The 14,986-nt window shown below is 63.3% G+C and overlaps 2 protein-coding genes across 5 annotated transcripts; one reads left to right on the top strand and one right to left on the bottom strand.

The window, feature by feature from the left end:
• The first annotated feature begins 309 nt into the window (after positions 1–309).
• GNG13 (G protein subunit gamma 13) lies at positions 310–6,796 on the top strand. 4 transcript variants are annotated; one of them, XM_043454939.1, is made up of 4 exons: positions 310–424; positions 3,580–3,771; positions 6,325–6,456; positions 6,637–6,796. In XM_043454939.1, the coding sequence occupies exons 2-4, from the start codon at positions 3,641–3,643 to the stop codon at positions 6,740–6,742; spliced, it is 369 nt and encodes a 122-aa protein (XP_043310874.1). In that variant the 5' UTR covers positions 310–424; positions 3,580–3,640; the 3' UTR covers positions 6,743–6,796. The 4 variants fall into 4 exon arrangements, with proteins under 4 accessions (XP_043310874.1, XP_043310873.1, XP_043310875.1 ...); XM_043454938.1 differs by having other exon boundaries at positions 334–461; XM_043454940.1 differs by lacking the exons at positions 310–424; positions 3,580–3,771 and adding an exon at positions 4,482–4,898.
• Positions 6,791–14,978, bottom strand: CHTF18 (chromosome transmission fidelity factor 18). Its single transcript, XM_043454932.1, has 22 exons — positions 14,821–14,978; positions 14,410–14,604; positions 14,179–14,329; positions 13,876–14,044; positions 13,429–13,521; positions 13,292–13,344; positions 13,020–13,164; positions 12,513–12,722; positions 11,913–12,010; positions 11,515–11,638; positions 11,284–11,435; positions 11,057–11,150; positions 10,721–10,819; positions 10,462–10,592; positions 10,069–10,240; positions 9,066–9,290; positions 8,836–8,985; positions 8,626–8,756; positions 7,851–7,995; positions 7,635–7,748; positions 7,256–7,313; positions 6,791–7,182 (listed from the first exon to the last, which is right to left on the bottom strand). The coding sequence occupies exons 1-22, from the start codon at positions 14,909–14,911 to the stop codon at positions 7,046–7,048; spliced, it is 2,937 nt and encodes a 978-aa protein (XP_043310867.1). The 5' UTR covers positions 14,912–14,978; the 3' UTR covers positions 6,791–7,045.
• Positions 14,979–14,986: the final 8 nt, after the last annotated feature.

The raw sequence follows: 14,986 nt of genomic DNA, 5'->3' as shown, positions 1-14,986 counted from the left end.
CTGACGGCTCTGTCGTTAGTCTTCAACATTTCTCCTTTTTTCACAGATTCGGGCGGACGGTCTCACTCACCAGTGCCGCCGTGGGAGGCTGGGGATGCCCGGCCACCTCAGAAGTCACCTGCCATAACTTAACAGGAGGCTGAGAAGCCAGGCCAAGGGAACACCTGAGCCTGACAGGTGACATTGCCACCTCCGTTCCGGCCACGCCTTTACAGAAAACGCCGCCGCCCGGCTCCAAGATGGCTGCGTCACGCAGAACGGCGTCCTACGCGCCCCGCCCCCTCCACGCTTAGACCCGGAAGGGGTCTTCCAGGGCGGCACTGGGCTTCCAGAGCGGGCTGTGGAAGAGCGGCAGCGACGGGGATCGCGGAGCAGCAGAGGTGCCCGGAGCCTGCTGCCGGGCCTTCCCTCGCGGAGCCGCTCGGTACTGTCTTCACGATAAACACCGCACGTTAACACTAGTAAGAGCGCCGGAAACTTGTTTCGTTTAAGTTCTTTAGCTAAACTGGCCGTCAGCCTCCGTTCTAGGAGTCCTCGTCCAGTTAGGACTTCTGATAACGGCGTCTGTCGCGAGTTCCCTGTCCTCATCCTGGCCGTGAGGGGAAGCCCCCCCCCCGAGCCTGCCCTGCGGTCCCAGCGCCCGAGCAGCCAGGGCCCCGCGGTGCGTGGGCTCCTCTCGCCGCTCCGCACCGCCCGGGTCCTCTGGAAGCCAAGCCCGGAGCAGATTCGTCCTGGTGAAGCCGAGCAGCGAGCCGAGCACACCTCAGAGCCGTCCCGCCGGTTCCGTCCGCAGTCCAGGACGCGCTCCCGCGTTTGCTCCTTGCGTAGACTCCCATTGGCTTGGTCCTTCCCCGTTTCACATGACAGACCCTTCCCCGGGAGGTTGAATTCTAGATTCCTTGTAACTCTAGTGTCAAGTTCTGCAGAGCAGTCTGCGTAGACTGCATCCAGAAGTGGCAGACGTGGCCCAGGTGAGGGAGCCCTGCGCTGAACCTGGGAGGGGTGAACGATGTCCTTGGTCCCCATGGGAGCCCTCGCCCTCTGGCACAGGACGGGGGTCCTTTCTGGGGAGAGATCTGATAGTCGAGGGTCCCCATTCAGTCACTTGCACTCTGCAGCCACCAGAGCTAATGCAGCTTCTAATGAAATGAGCAGATGGCAGGGATTCCAGCTGTTTGAGGGAAGTCACTAGATGAAGGACACAAAACCAAGGGTGAGACCTGGGCAAGCCCAGAGCCTTGGGGCCTCAGTTTCCTGCTCCTCCAGTTCATCAGACCTACTCTGGGCAGTGAGCACTGCTGGGCATCATCCCTGCCGTGGGAGGCAGCCCCAGCTGACAGCAACATTCCCTAAAGTGTCTCCTCTGCTTTTGTGGAAAACCTCTGGGCACTGAAACTTTCTAGGAGCCTCTTCCATCCACCCCTACATGGTGGGCATATCGCTTGGGACCAGAAGCATACCTGCTGAAGGCTCAAGGCCCACCACACTTGGCCACTGGGCAGGGGAGTGGGGGTGGTTATGGCAGCTGTGAGACAGAGTTGGGGGGGCCCTCCACACACCCCCAGCTCCACTCGCATAGCTGCCCCATGATCAGGTAGAATTTTCTTCAGTGCTGCACAGACCTGGGAGTGCAGCTGCAGGTCGAGAGGGAAAACCTAGAGCCATGCCCAGGCAGGCCTGGGTGACAACGCACTGGTGGCCTGACATGTGCATTCATCCCACTCACCCACCCTCATGGCAAAAGGCCCTTTGGGGGTGCAGACCAGTAGACCTGCCAGCAATATGCAGGACCCCTAAGTGGCACTGGCCTCATCAGAAGGGGACCCCCATGGCCTGTGAGCACTGGAGGGTTTGGTGCTTAGGCAGGTGCAGGCCCTCGGCCTCTTCCTGAACCTCAGGAGCACCAAGGTACAGACCATGTGCGTCTTCCTGACCCACATGCTGGCAGGAGCCAATGTCATGGGAGGACTGGAGCAGGAGGGGAAGGAGAGGGAGTCACCTGTGGGCTGCAGAGCCATTAGAATAAACTGCTTAACCAGAGTCACTTCCCTGAGACTTTATGACTCACAGCTTACGCCAATTAGAACCTGTGATTCCCTGGAATCATTCACTGTGCACACACGAGTCTAAGAGCTTAAATTATTTTTGAAAGTCATTTTCAAACACTCAAAGATTATCCAAGAACTACCTAGTTTCTTGTGAGCTCTGTTTAACTGGGTGAAATAGTTTTTTTTATCTTCCTATCCCCATGTTCACCTCAGACAGCTGTTTCCAGGGATGGGAGACAAGTAGGCACATCCCCTGAGGCCTCAGGAGGGGAGTCAGCCTGTTGTAGTCGAGAGGGTCCCACACCTACCCTGGAATGGGTGCTGGCAGGCTGGGCCCCCACCGTCTCCTGCCAGGCCTAGGTTCTACACATGGACTTCTTAAGTTTTCTCACCAGAGGCCAGGCCTGTTGCCATGGGAGGGTTGTGTGTAGGGTCTGACCCCACCCCACCCCCAAAGGTCCGAAGCAAAGCTGCAAACACAGGGGAGGTGTTCTCACACGGGCCTCATCACGCCAGCACATGGGGCCAGATCTGCCCCAGCTGCATGTTTCATTGCTGGGGCATCACGTGCAAGAGAGCCTGGTTTCAGGAGGACCAAGCGGGGAGCTGACAGCACCAGGTGGCTCTGGGTCACCAGCATGTTCTGCATACTCAGAACGGACCAGGTGAGAGGCCGGCCTCATCTCTGGCCCCTGCCTAGCAAGGCCACAGGTTCGAGTGGCACTGGGACCGAACCAGGCTGCAGGTCCTATTGGGTTGGGGCGTTTCCCGCCCCTGCCCCCCGAGCCCTCCTTGGGGACCCTGTTCAAAGTGGGTCAGAGCACCCCACACACCACTGACTCGTCCTGAGCACCAAAACCAGCACAAAGGGACCCTGCCTTGCTGCATCTGCCCCCACACCCGTCACATCCCTGCGAGCCCAGCCGGCTCCCCGCTCCAGTCAGGAGCCCTACGGGCGTGGGACCTGGAACGGCCGTTTCTAGGCCAGCGAGGAGCCCTGTTGGTTCTCACCAGCAGCCCAGTTAGGGGAGCTAATTTCAGAAAGGCGGTTGGTCTCCCTGGGTCTGCTCTGGGTGACTGCAAGGTGGCATCAGCTGGAGCACCAGCTGTCACTGCTTCTGGAGCATCCTCCCCTCACCGCAAACCACTAGGCCTCTGTTCATTCCAGACCCACCCAGTCCCTCTGCGGTATCTGGGGTTGACAAGTCCAAACTCCCAGGAAGGTGAAATAGGAGTCACTGGTCCCCCAGTTTTCACCAAAGACAGCGGCTTCACAGGCTCACATGAGCAGGCACACATCAGCTTGACTGCCGTGTGGAGTCACAGCCTCTGTCCCACGGGGCCACCAGGGTCAGCACAGGGATCGCTTCTGAACCCTGAGGGTCTATAGCGCAGCAGGTGTGACCGGTGCTCACAGCCAGGAAACAGCACGCAGAGCGAGAATGCAGGACCCCACGCCCCACACAGCTCCTGCCGTCCTGGTGAGGTGATGACACCCAGGCATTTTCTTTTTTTTTTTTTTGACACCCAGGCATTTTCAAGTGTCATCATGAAGGCCTGTGTGCAGTGGTCACAGTGGAGCACTCCGAACCATGGAGGAGAGATCACACACCACAGGCCCCAGAGCAGAGCACAGGGGCCGTGCCCCACCAGGTCTCACCAAGGCTCCTCCGGGGGCCAGAATGCAGTCCTGGGTTCCCCGTTCTACCTGCACCCTCTGTGGGTAAGGCATGGCTGGGGGCAGGGACTGGCTGGCCTGGTTTCAGTCTAAATCTTGAGCCAGTTCTGGGGGCTGAGTCAACACCATGCCTGAGCACCCACCCCTTGTGAGCAGGGCCCCAGCCACAGGAGAGCCCCAGGCACCCCGAGTAACAGGGTGCCTGCCCAGTCATAGAGCACCAGAAGAACCAGGCGGGGGTGGGGGAAGTGAGGTCAAAACTGCTGGCCATCTGCCCTGAGGAGGATGCTGGCACCCTCGGCTCTAAGCCCCCCTACCCCCCCATAAATCCATAAGAAATAATCCCTAGTTTTCCTAACATGCCCCAGTTCCAGAAGCGCCTCCTGTTCCATCATCACGTCGGTGTGGGAGAGGGCCGGGCAGGCGCCGCTGACCTTGTTTTCTGCCATCACAGCAGGGAGGGCCCGGGGTGGGCGGGGAGCACCCCGGGCCTGTCCTGCTCCCGAGTGGGAGCACCTGTCAAAGGCCTGGCCCAGGTGTCCTGGGGAGCCACGGGGTCTGACCTCCGAGGGGACTGGTTGGTGACCTGGACCCTGACACCCACCACAGCTGCCCATCTGCCCACCGCTGGCCTGGGAATGCAGGACAGGAAGCAACTTCACAGAGGCCCAGGTGCCCTGGTCAGAGTAGGTTCACGCCCGTGGTGGAGCAGCCCCGGGCCTGTCAGCGGACACTGCGGAGGCCTGGGGGTTGGGGTGGGGGGCTGGCATCTCGGCCTGGTGACTCCAGCCCATGAGGAGCACCAGGGGCCGGGGTGCGATCTACCGGCTGATGGTCTTCGGTTCTGCACCACGTGGCAGCCTGCGAGCCCACCCAGTGCAGTGGGAGGACACCTCGCCCAGGGCCAGAGCTGAGCCTACACTGCTCCTGCTGCACCTCCCACCCCTCAAAGGCTGGCAGAGTGTGCCTGATGAAGCCAGCTCCCCAGGGTCAGCCCAGCCCTGAGGAGGGCGGGCAGAGGGTGGGGGCGGTGCCCGGGCCTGGCCCAGGTGGTGGGATGGGCGGGGCACCTGCCCAGGCTCTGCCCGCCTGTGCCCGACTCGCTTGCCCATCACTTCGTCCTCGCCATCCCGTGGCCGTCCTCATCTCTGTCCTCGCGGTCACCGTCCAAGGTAGGTCTGGGGAGCTCGCCCCTGTGCTGAGCAGAGACTCTGGGGCCCGCCCAGGTCCCACTGGGCTGACCTGGACCCCCCACCCCGCAACCCCCAAGGCGCCCTTGCCTGTCCATCTTTGGGCTTCCTCCTGTGCCAAGGGGCCGGCCAAACCGGTGGAGAGGCCCTCTCCATCCGCCGGCTGGCTGCGAGGGGAACCGCGTCCGTGTGCCGTGCGCGCCGCCCGTCCGCAGAGCTTGCCGAGCGAGCGAGCGCTGTGCGCCGAGGCCGGGGGCGCGCGGCGGCGCGGCTGCGGCTCCTCGCAGGTAGGGCTGGCGGCGGCGGGCTCGGGGGCTGCGGACGGGCCTGCCGGCCCCCCGCCCCCAGCCTCGGGTTGGGGGGGGCCGCGCCCACGTGACTCAGAACCTGCGCCGCCAGGTGGGGTGCTGGAACTCGGGTCCTCTGGGAGGAAGCCCCTCTCGCCCCCACTGGCTACCCGCCAGGTCTCACCCGCTCCTGGTAGACCCTCCCAGGAGCCCTTTCAGCAGCCAGAGGCAGGCAGTGTCACACTCCTGGCCGCCCCTGCCCACACTTCCCAGGTCAAGGAAGCCAGTCCCCTGGCTCCCAGTTTCAGTGATGGGGGCGGGGGTTGGGGGACAGCAAGGGGCTCCCTGGACCCCTAGTGGGCTGGAGCAGGGGGATGCAAGGAGCGGCCTTCCCTCCCTTCACTTGCTGGTGGGGTCTCGAGTCTGAACCTGTGGCTTTGCCAGGTGGCCCATACACTGGCAGACACTGGCCAGACACTCAGGCAAGTTGGAGGAGGCACAAGGCAGCAAGCAGGAGGCTGCAGGGGCCCCAAGTCCTGGATCAGCTAGGCAGCCCCTGACTCCAAGACCCCCAGCGCTTGCCCCACCCCAACCCCCAGGCAGAGATGCAAATAGCAGCCCCACCCTCCTGGCCCCCGGATTAACCTGCTCTGGGGTGGGCTTTGCCCATGCAAAGCAGGGGGAGGGGTGTGTGTGGATGTGTGTGTCCCGCCCCCGACACAAGGGTCTTCTGCTACCTGGATGGGAAATGGGTCCTGCACTTGAAGGGTCAGTGACCTGACCAGTCCTGCTGTTGGCAGGACACTGCCCCTCCCCTCTCCAACCCAGAGGCCCAGCCTTGGTGAGGCTTCGATGGCAGGTAGGGGTGCAGAGCTAGGCATGGAAAGTTTTCTATGCAGTTAACGAGCCCCATGGGAGGTGGGGGGCAGGCACGTGGGGCCTGATTAGTGTGGCCTCAGCCCCAGCCCTGTTCCCCAGTGCGTGGCAGAGGCCATGGGGACTCCCCAGGCAGTGAGCGGGTGTCCCTCTGTGTGAAGGGTGCTTACCAGGGGGAGGGTGCATCAGGAGGGTGACTGCAGGCTGGCAGCCCCCAGCTCTGTGGCTTGCCCCATGCTCCCCAGCCCCAGGCTGGCCACTTCCGAAGCCCCCGATGCCATGGAGGAGTGGGACGTGCCCCAGATGAAGAAGGAGGTCGAGAGCCTCAAGTACCAGCTGGCCTTCAAGAGGGAGATGTCATCCAAGACCATCCCCGAGTGAGTCCCCAGGACACCCTGTGGAGCCGTGGCCACACCCCCCAGGCTGGCAAGATTTGCGTCTCATTTCCCTGCCCCGTGCTCATTTGTATGAGCCAAGACCACACTCCCATGCACTGCCATCAGGCAGCACTCTGGGGGCCAGGAGCCCACGTGTTCACCCACCCTTCCCACCCACAGGCTCCTCAAGTGGATCGAGGAAGGGATCCCAAAGGACCCCTTCCTGAACCCCGACCTGATGAAGAACAACCCGTGGGTGGAGAAGGGCAAGTGCACCATCCTGTGAGGCCCCGCGGCCCAGACTCACGCCTCCCTGTAAAGTGGACGCATCTGTAAAGGTGTGACTTTTATAAAGACTCTGCGAGAATGCTGCTGCTTTTGTACACTTTCTAGGAGACAGAAAGCCAACACCTAGGTAGCCGGTGTGTATAAGGGGATGTCTGGTGCAGTCCAGGGTGTCTGGTGTGACCTCAGAGTGTCCAACATGGACTAGGGTGTCTGGCATAGGCCCTGGGGACGTCCAGCGTGGGTCGGGGTGTCCAGCACAGCCCAGGGTGGCCGCCCAGGCCCTGGGGGCTCGCTATGCCCCCTAGAGCAGGTCCCTGATGTACAGGCTGCGCCGCACAGCATTGGAGACGCCCTCCTTGAAGCGGAACCACACGTCGCTCCTGCCCACCGCGGTGCCCACGCGCCGCTCGGCCGTGTCAGTCTCAGAGGCCTCGTGCCCTGTGGGGGCCACACAGTTGTTCCTCCACCTGACTCTGGCCAGTCCCTCCACCACCCACCCCTCCACACACACCTGTGCTCTGGGCTGCTGCTCTCTTGACAACCACACGACCGAAGAAGTCCCTCTCGGGCTGAAGGAGACAGGCTGGTCAGGTTCATGGGGACTGAGCCCTAGCCAACTAGCCCTACCTGGGGGGAGGGCCCGGAGGCCACGGCCCCCTCCCGCTGAGCCGCTCTGTGTGCGCCCTCCACCACGCTTACCCTCACCTCCTCCCTGCCAAGGTCAGGAGGTGCCAGCACCCTGCCCAGGTGGGAACCGGGCCCAGGCGGAGCCATCACGCTGAGCAGCAGGGAGCTGGACTCCAGGACTTAAAGCCAGCCCACTCCAAAGTTGCCTTCCCAGGTCCCCCAGTGACGCCCCCATGGCCTCCCACCGACACGTCAGCCCCTACCTGTTCCTCCAGGGCAGCTCTCTTCAGAATACACTCCAGCCGCTGCTTGTGGTCGCACGGGGCAGGTGGCTGCACCTCCTTCTCCCCCGTGCCCCCCAGGGGACCCCCATCCACCTGCAGGAAGTCACGGACAGTGACAGTTGACTGGGCAGGACCACGGCAGGGCTCGTGTCCACTCCGAGGGCCCTGCTCTGCCCAGGGCCTGGGGAGGCTCACCTGGGGGCCATCTCTGGCCCGAGCCGAGGCCTCCACCCGCCGCATCTTCTCCACTTCCACCTCGCGGGCAATGAGCTGCTTGGCCTGGTAGGTGAGGGGCTTACGGGCGGGCAGCTCGGGAAAGCGGCAAACCTCCTCCACATTCCTGCTCTTGGGGTGAGCGGGGCAGGGCAGGCCCCAGGACACCCAGTCAGCAGGGACAGGCCACGAGCTACTTAGCACCTCTGACCCCACCTGCCAGACTCAAAAGTGCAGGACGGGGTCCAGGCCTGGCCCTGCCGTGCCCCAGCTCTGCTGCAGCAGGGGCATTCCCACCCTGAGCCTCAGTTTCCCCACCACACGTGGGCAGGGGCAGGGCTGCCCAGGGAGGAACTGACACCACATTGCAGGGCCCAGGCTCAGGCTGGGCTGAGCGCATGGGAACGAGCGTCGTTACCGCCCAAGGCCTGCATCCAGCCCCTACTGGTGCCGGCGCTCCACCCCACAACTCTCTCAGGACAGAGGAGTGGAGCCCTGGGGAGCTCGAGGGCCCTCTGGGCACTGAGGGACTCCGCAGTACACCTCCGGCCCCAGGGTCAGCCCCAGTGGGGGCTCCACTGCACAGTCACATTCAGGCAAGGAATGAGCTAGAACTGACGCCCCTAGCCTCCAACAGGAGAACTGAGGCTCACACCATGCCTTCAGACTCTGGCTGAGCAGTCGCTGTGGCACCTGGAGCCCAGCGCCCCAGCCTCCTGCCCCCAGCACCCCCAGCCCAGGCGCTGCGCAGACTCACGGCTCCAGCCTGTAGACGTACTGCCCATCGGGTGTGCGGTCCTGGCGGTAGGTGAGGCTGTAGGCGAGCATGGTGCCCACCAGGCTGGCCAGCTGCTGCTTCTCTCGGGCACTGTATAGCTGTGTGCTCACCTGTGGGCCAGCAGGGCACTGAGCACCGGCAGGTCCCACCCGCCCCAGGAAGCACGCCCCTTCCAGGCCAGGCACTCACTGGGCGCAGCTTGGGCGTGAGGATGTCCAGGAGCAGACAGAGGGTGTCTAGGATGAGCGCCTGCGGCGCAGCCCGGCTGCGGGTGGCTGGCGTGATGCCCGACACCAGCGTCTGGATCAGGTTCTGTGTCTGGTTCATGCGATTCTGGGCCTGGGGTGGAGGGTGGACCAGGACCGAGTCACCCAGGACCCCGGGCTAGACCCTGGCCCCGGGCAGGGCACAAGCCATACCTCCTGCTGGCTGCTGGGGAAGGCGATCCGTGGCACGTGACTGGAAGCAAAGAGCAGATGGAAGGCCGGGAGCAGGAAGGGCAGGTAGCGCATCAGCTGGAAGCTCTGGCCGTGGAGGGCAGCCCGGCCCAGCAGGTCGTCGAAGGCCAGCCAGTCAAGGGCCGTGCACACGGCGCCCAGGCTGGAGTCCCGCAGCCTCAGCCGCAGGAAGTTGTCGAACAGGCCCTGCAGGCAGGTGGACGGGCCAGTCCCTGAGGCCCTCCAGCCAAACGGCACCCACCCACAGCACAAGCGCCACCCTGGGGGACCTTCTCCTCCCACCAGCCTATGAGCCCCAGCGAGTGGCCCCAGGGCCATGAGGGGGCCAGAAAGGCCTAGCCTGCTGCCCCCACTCATCTGACCCAGACCCGAGACATGTGAGAAAGAAGCCCCCAGTCACCCCCTAAAGGAGAGGGAAGTTCTGTCCACCAGGGTCAAGGGCACAGAGTCCCCGTGCATGTTGCACGTGGGAGTCCCTCCCCTCCAGCCACCACGCTGCCCTCCACACAGTGGTTTTCCGGATTTGCAAGGATCCCCAGCTGCTAATCCAAAGCTGCTTAGCCAAGGAGGCAGCTTACACCAGGCTTCCCAGGGGTGGAGGTAGGGCGACCTGCCACCTGCTCTCCACCCCACCTGCACCCATGTCCCCGTTCCCACAGCTCACATCCGGAATCCAGCTCCCCCTGCCACTGCTGGGCCCTTTAGATACTTCCCCAAGGGCAGACACAGAGATCCCACCGTTCCCCGCCAGCCGTCCCCTCCTGGCACAGTCAGTCCTTCCTCCTGCCTGACCCTGCTCCCTCTCAGAGGCTTCCCAAGCGCCGGGTCCAGCCAGTTCTCCTCGGGCTTAGCACCACTGAAGCATGCGAGTCCCAGTCAATTGCTGGCTGGGGTCGAAAAACGCTGCCAGAACCAGGCTTCCTGCCCCCCAACCCCCACAAGACTGGAGGTGGAGCACGGTTACCTGGACCACCTTGTCGTGCTCGCCTGCAGATGCAGCTATGTGCAAGATGTGGTAGAAACGCTGCGCGGCTGCAGTCAGGGGTGTCTCAGCAGCGAGGGGCCCCGAGCCTGAGAGCCGGTCCCCAAGCAGGAGCATGTGGGTAGGCAGGGTTGGGTCCTGACCCATGCGGCGCCTGCAGGGGCAGCTGAGGCTGGAGTGGAGCCCCCGCCCCGTCACCCAGACCCAGCCCTACCCACCCTCGTCCTTCTGGCCGCACCGGCTTGTGCATGTTTAGGGCACCCTGAGGTCCTGCAGGAGGGCAGGGCGCCATGGCTCCGTCAGCAAAGGCAGAGCTGGCTGGCTTCCCAGGGTGAGGGTACCATGGACCTTCCAGGCCAAGGCTGGCCTGCCTACCTCTGGGCCCGGGGCAGCTGGAAGACCTCCTGCCACACGGAAAAGAGCCCCTTGCGCTGATCCTTCAGGCCAATGCGCGTGCTCTGAATGGCCTGAACGCTCAGCTCCCGCTGGCCCCGCCTGTGCAGGAACTAGACATGGGGTCAGGGAGGGTGAGGATGGCTGACCCCCACTCCAGCAGGAAATGGACACAGGGGAGGCGTGGAGAGGGCGCTGGCCGCCCCTGTCCTCCGCCCCCGCACCATAGCCACCTGCCCACCTGCAGGGCGTTGATGCAGGCGCGGATGTCGTTGTCTGTTTTCTCGCAGAGGGCTGCCAGCGCCCCGGGGTCGGCCCGCATGCCCCGCCGCAGGGAGATCTGCAGAGAGGTGGGAGGATGGGTGTCCCCTGAGCCCTGCCCTGTAGCCACCGCCTCCCTAGAAACAGCTCCTGTCTGACGGGGAGCAAAGGCCGAAGAGCCCTGCGGAAGGAGCTCGGTTGTGCCTTGGAACCACCCACAACCAGAGAACAAACTGGACCAGGACCTCCACCCAGTGTCCTAGGAGCAGTTGGCGGGCCACGGGTGGATGGCAGAGGGAGGGCAACCCTCACAGACCTCCTGGAGCCGCTGCGTGAGCCTGGAGGGCAGCGTGGGTGGGAAGTGGAGCAGGAGGGCCTGCTGCTTCAGCTGCCGCAGAGAGGGCACAAACCTGCGGAACCAGGGCGTGCACAGTGAGCCCCCCGGGCCAGGGCGCCACCTGAGTCCAGCAGCGAGGGAAGCGAGGGACAAGCGTCCCAGCGGAGACCCCGCCCCCCCGACAGAAGTCCCGCCCCCCCACTCACGGGTCGTTGCAGATGCAGATAATGGGCCTCATCAGGAGACCCCCCTCTGCCCGGCGCCGCCGCCCCCCACCTGTGGGCACAGAGGGGCCCCCTGGCTCTGCCTGTTGTGGGCCCTTGCGGTCCAAGACGCTCAGGAGAACATTGATGGCGGCCTGGGGGGACATGGTAGTGAGTCACAGCCCCCCACTGCAGGAGGACCAGCCCACCTGCCGGCCTACCCAGGAGGCCCACCGTGGGGGCCCCATCGATCTCGTCGATGACCAGGCAGTTGGGTCTCCCACCAGCGCCCAGGACGGACTCCATCTGCGTGGCCGCCTCGATGCGCGAGCGGAAGGCTTCAGGGCTGCGGTCATCACTGGAACCAGGAGGCCCAGGAGCAAATGTCAGGGCAGTCAGTGTCCCCAGCCGGACGGTCCCCAGGGGCAGAGCCACCACGCCTACCACTCAAAGATACTACACAAAGCCACCCCCTGACACCACGCCAAGTCCCAGGAGCCCTGAGATGTGTGGACCATGCCACCGCCATGCACCTGAGACACCAGTCCCCACCTTCAAACCAGGCATTTAGGGCTATGTCCCAGTCGCCAGACGCGTTAGGACAAAGGGAGGCCCGGCCTTCCCCCACTCACCTCGCATTCATCTCCACCACACAGTATCCAGCATGCCGCGCAATCACGTGGGCCAGGGTGGTCTTGCCCAGCCCTGGGGACCCACACAGCAGAGCCACCTGCAGCCAAGGCAGGAGAAAATGCGCTGCAACCCGCACCGCCTCACAGACTTTGGGAGTCCCTGGCCCAACTGCCAGAGACAAAATCCCATCCCACAAAGTGCGGTGCCAGAGGATGTTGCCCTGCCCTGCCCCTATCACCAAAGGAGAACAAGTCCCTGCCTGCTCGTGGCGCAAATAGAGAGCAAAGCCTCATGTCAGGTGAGTGACATTGGGACCTGACAGACACAGCTATTACTGACATGACTGACGCCTGAAACCCACCCACATTCCACTGTAATCACTATGGGAAGGTGTAAGGCCCTTCAAGTCGTGCTGCCTTTGTCTAAGTAATTAGAAGACTCAAGTCCCAGCTCAAATTGCTGACACTCCACACCAAGACACTGACATCATCACAGCCTCAGGGGCAGTAAATGTGCCTCATGGCCCCCAGAGGCTGCAAAGGCACCAGCCACCCAGAATACAGCCATTGGATGTGTGCAGCACAGTCAGGTGCCCTCACCTTCTGCCGGGGCCGCCCACTTGGGTCCAGCTCAGCCTCCAGCATCTCCTCGAGCACTTGTTCATGGCTTTTCCACTTGCTGGAAGCTGTGGTCTCCTTGCCACCCCGGGCTGGTTCCACACCGGGCCTAGGCTTCCGGGCAGGCTTCTCTCGGCCAAACACCACTAGGTCCCACAGCTTCAGCCACTTGAGAAGGCAGCGGTTAGTGAACTGAAAGAAGAGAGGCCTGGCCTGGGGGAGGGGGTCTCCTCATGCCTGCCCCTCATGTCACCCTACTCTTAAAAGCCCAGAGACACATGCAGGGACGCTGAGGCTGAGTGACCAGTGAAAGGCCCAAACTGGCCTCAGTTTCTCCGTCTACCAACACAATCCAACAAAGCTAATCAAATCCTTCCCATAAATCCTGACACCCCTGTGGGCTGGCAACACAAGGACCTGCTAGGCCCTGAGTTCTTTTCTCTCAGCAACAAAGAAGCCAGTCACACTTGAGCAAGAACAAGGCCTCACGTCATCACTGAGCAGCTCCGTGTAGCGCTGGGGTGCAAACTCATCCACCCAGAGGCAATGCTGGGAGGCGTCCTGGCTGTCGGCTGGCTCCTCCTCAGGCGCCCCTGAGGGCTGAGTCTCCTCCTCCATCTCCTGTGACCTGAGACTGGAGAGCATCGTGCCCTGAGCCGCGGGCCTTAACCCCATGCAGGGACTACCCCCTGGCATGCACTCTAGGGGTCAGCAGTCCAAGGACTAGTGAGGATCCCGGGGTGGAGAGTCCCCCGTGTCACCTGCACAGCGTGTCTGAGAGCCGCTGGGCCTCTTCCAGCAGTCGCTGCCGCCGCTGTGCAAATTAAATCAAAGCAGCTCAGCCACCAGTCACCCTGGAGCCACCCCTCCCCTCCCAGAAAACCCCAGCAGCCCCCACCTCGCTGTCGACCTTCTCCTTCAGGGAGGCAAAAGGCACGCCCAGCAGGTCCAGCTGGCCACGGCCACGCCACCGGGTGTCACGGAAAGGGCTCTGCGGGGGAAAACAGGCAGCAGTCACTCCCTTCTAGTTATGGGGTTGCCACAGCTCCCTCCCAGCGGTGCTCAGGGATCCATGTGGCATTCCCTAGCACCCACAGCCACAAGGAGCCCCTTCTCGCCACAGACCCCAAGGGGTCACTGGGATGGCAGCAGATCTAAGGAGGAGGGTGAAGGAAAAGGTAGAAAAAAGAGGAGAAAAGGGGGAGAAAAAAGATGGAGGAGGAGGAGAAAGAAGGTGGCCCTCCCGAATGCAAGACCAGAGGCAGGGTGGACCTCTAGAAGGGTGCCCGGAGTCCAAGTGGGCATATGATGTCCATGTACCAGCTCGTGGCTGCACGGCACCCACCTGCACCCCAGTGCCCACTGGGTCAGCCCGAAGAACCAGAAAGGCCCGGTCGCCATCCGTGGAGGTCACATTGACATAGTCTTCCAAGACTGGGGGCCGCCGCAAGACAGGATTGTGGGTGGCCAGCGAGGCCTGAGTGAGACCCGCATCAGCCCCGGCGTCTAAAGGCCTGGGAGGGAACCACAATTGTGGGATCCTCAGGGAAAAGCCATGGACCCAGACCTGCCCCAGGCCCCAAGACCTTGTTGGAGGAATGGGATCCTTCCAAGGCCCCCAGAGATGCCTCTGCCCCAATTTACACACCCCTCGCCCCACAGCTCATCAGGTATCTCAGGACTTGGTGGGGGAGTGATGTCCAGAGTCGGGGAGTCAGGAGGCGTCATCTCTTCCATCTCCTCCGACCTAAAGTTCAGTCTCCTGACAGCCTGCAGCCTGGACCGTTTGATTTGGGGAGCTGGGGAGACACATGGAAGGAATAGAGGGCCTTCCCCAGCCTTGCACCCCACCCCTATGCCCTGGGCCCCAGAAACGTACTAGGGGGCAGGTATCTGTCCCCCTGGATGTCAGAAGCCAGCTGCCTCTTTCTGACACTGCCCTTGCTGCTTCTTGGAGGTCCGCCTGGAGAGCAGTGAATGGCAGTCTCCCCTCCAGCAATGGCCTCCTCGAACGTCAGGCGGGGCCGGCCCACAGTGGGCTGGGGGTCCCTGGAAGGCGATAGGGCGGCTGTCCCTGCGGAAGGAAGGCCCACAGCAGTCATCCGGGGCAGCTCTTCTGCACACACAGCCACAGCCCTCGCGGCCAGCGCCGCTGCAGGGCCCTGCTCTCTCCAAGGGGGTTGCGGCCTCGCCCCTGCGCGGCCCTCGGAGCAGCCCTCCTGGACTCCCCGGGAGGGCCAGGCTTCCGTCAAGCTACCTGGGACGAGGCCGCGGCGATGCCCGCGCCTACCTTCCAGCTCGGCCAGCACCTCGAGCTCGGCCGCGAACTGGTTGTCGAAATCGTCCTCGACGCCGTACAGCTCTCGCTCGTAGTCCTCCATGGCTGCGGGCCGCACAGCCGCCCGCCGCGGGGACCCGGCTCCGAACCTCCCGCGCCCCGCGCGCCGCTCCCGCCC

Source organism: Cervus canadensis, chromosome 32, assembly GCF_019320065.1.
Source record: "Cervus canadensis isolate Bull #8, Minnesota chromosome 32, ASM1932006v1, whole genome shotgun sequence".
Lineage (NCBI taxonomy): Eukaryota > Metazoa > Chordata > Mammalia > Artiodactyla > Cervidae > Cervus > Cervus canadensis.
Note: the sequence above shows the minus strand (reverse complement) of the source record. Positions and strands in the feature narration are given on the sequence as shown.

Coding starts and splice junctions, on each gene's coding strand:
- GNG13 (XM_043454939.1), top strand. CDS start 3,641: ATGGAGGAGAGATCACACACCACAGGCCCCAGAGCAGAGCACAGGGGC. Junction 3,772..6,324: donor TCTACCTGCACCCTCTGTGG/GTAAGGCATGGC, acceptor CATGCTCCCCAG/CCCCAGGCTGGCCACTTCCG. Junction 6,457..6,636: donor TCATCCAAGACCATCCCCGA/GTGAGTCCCCAG, acceptor TCCCACCCACAG/GCTCCTCAAGTGGATCGAGG.
- CHTF18 (XM_043454932.1), bottom strand. CDS start 14,911: ATGGAGGACTACGAGCGAGAGCTGTACGGCGTCGAGGACGATTTCGAC. Junction 12,011..12,512: donor GTGGGCGGCCCCGGCAGAAG/GTGAGGGCACCT, acceptor CCTTGGCTGCAG/GTGGCTCTGCTGTGTGGGTC. Junction 10,820..11,056: donor TCACGCAGCGGCTCCAGGAG/GTCTGTGAGGGT, acceptor ACCTCTCTGCAG/ATCTCCCTGCGGCGGGGCAT.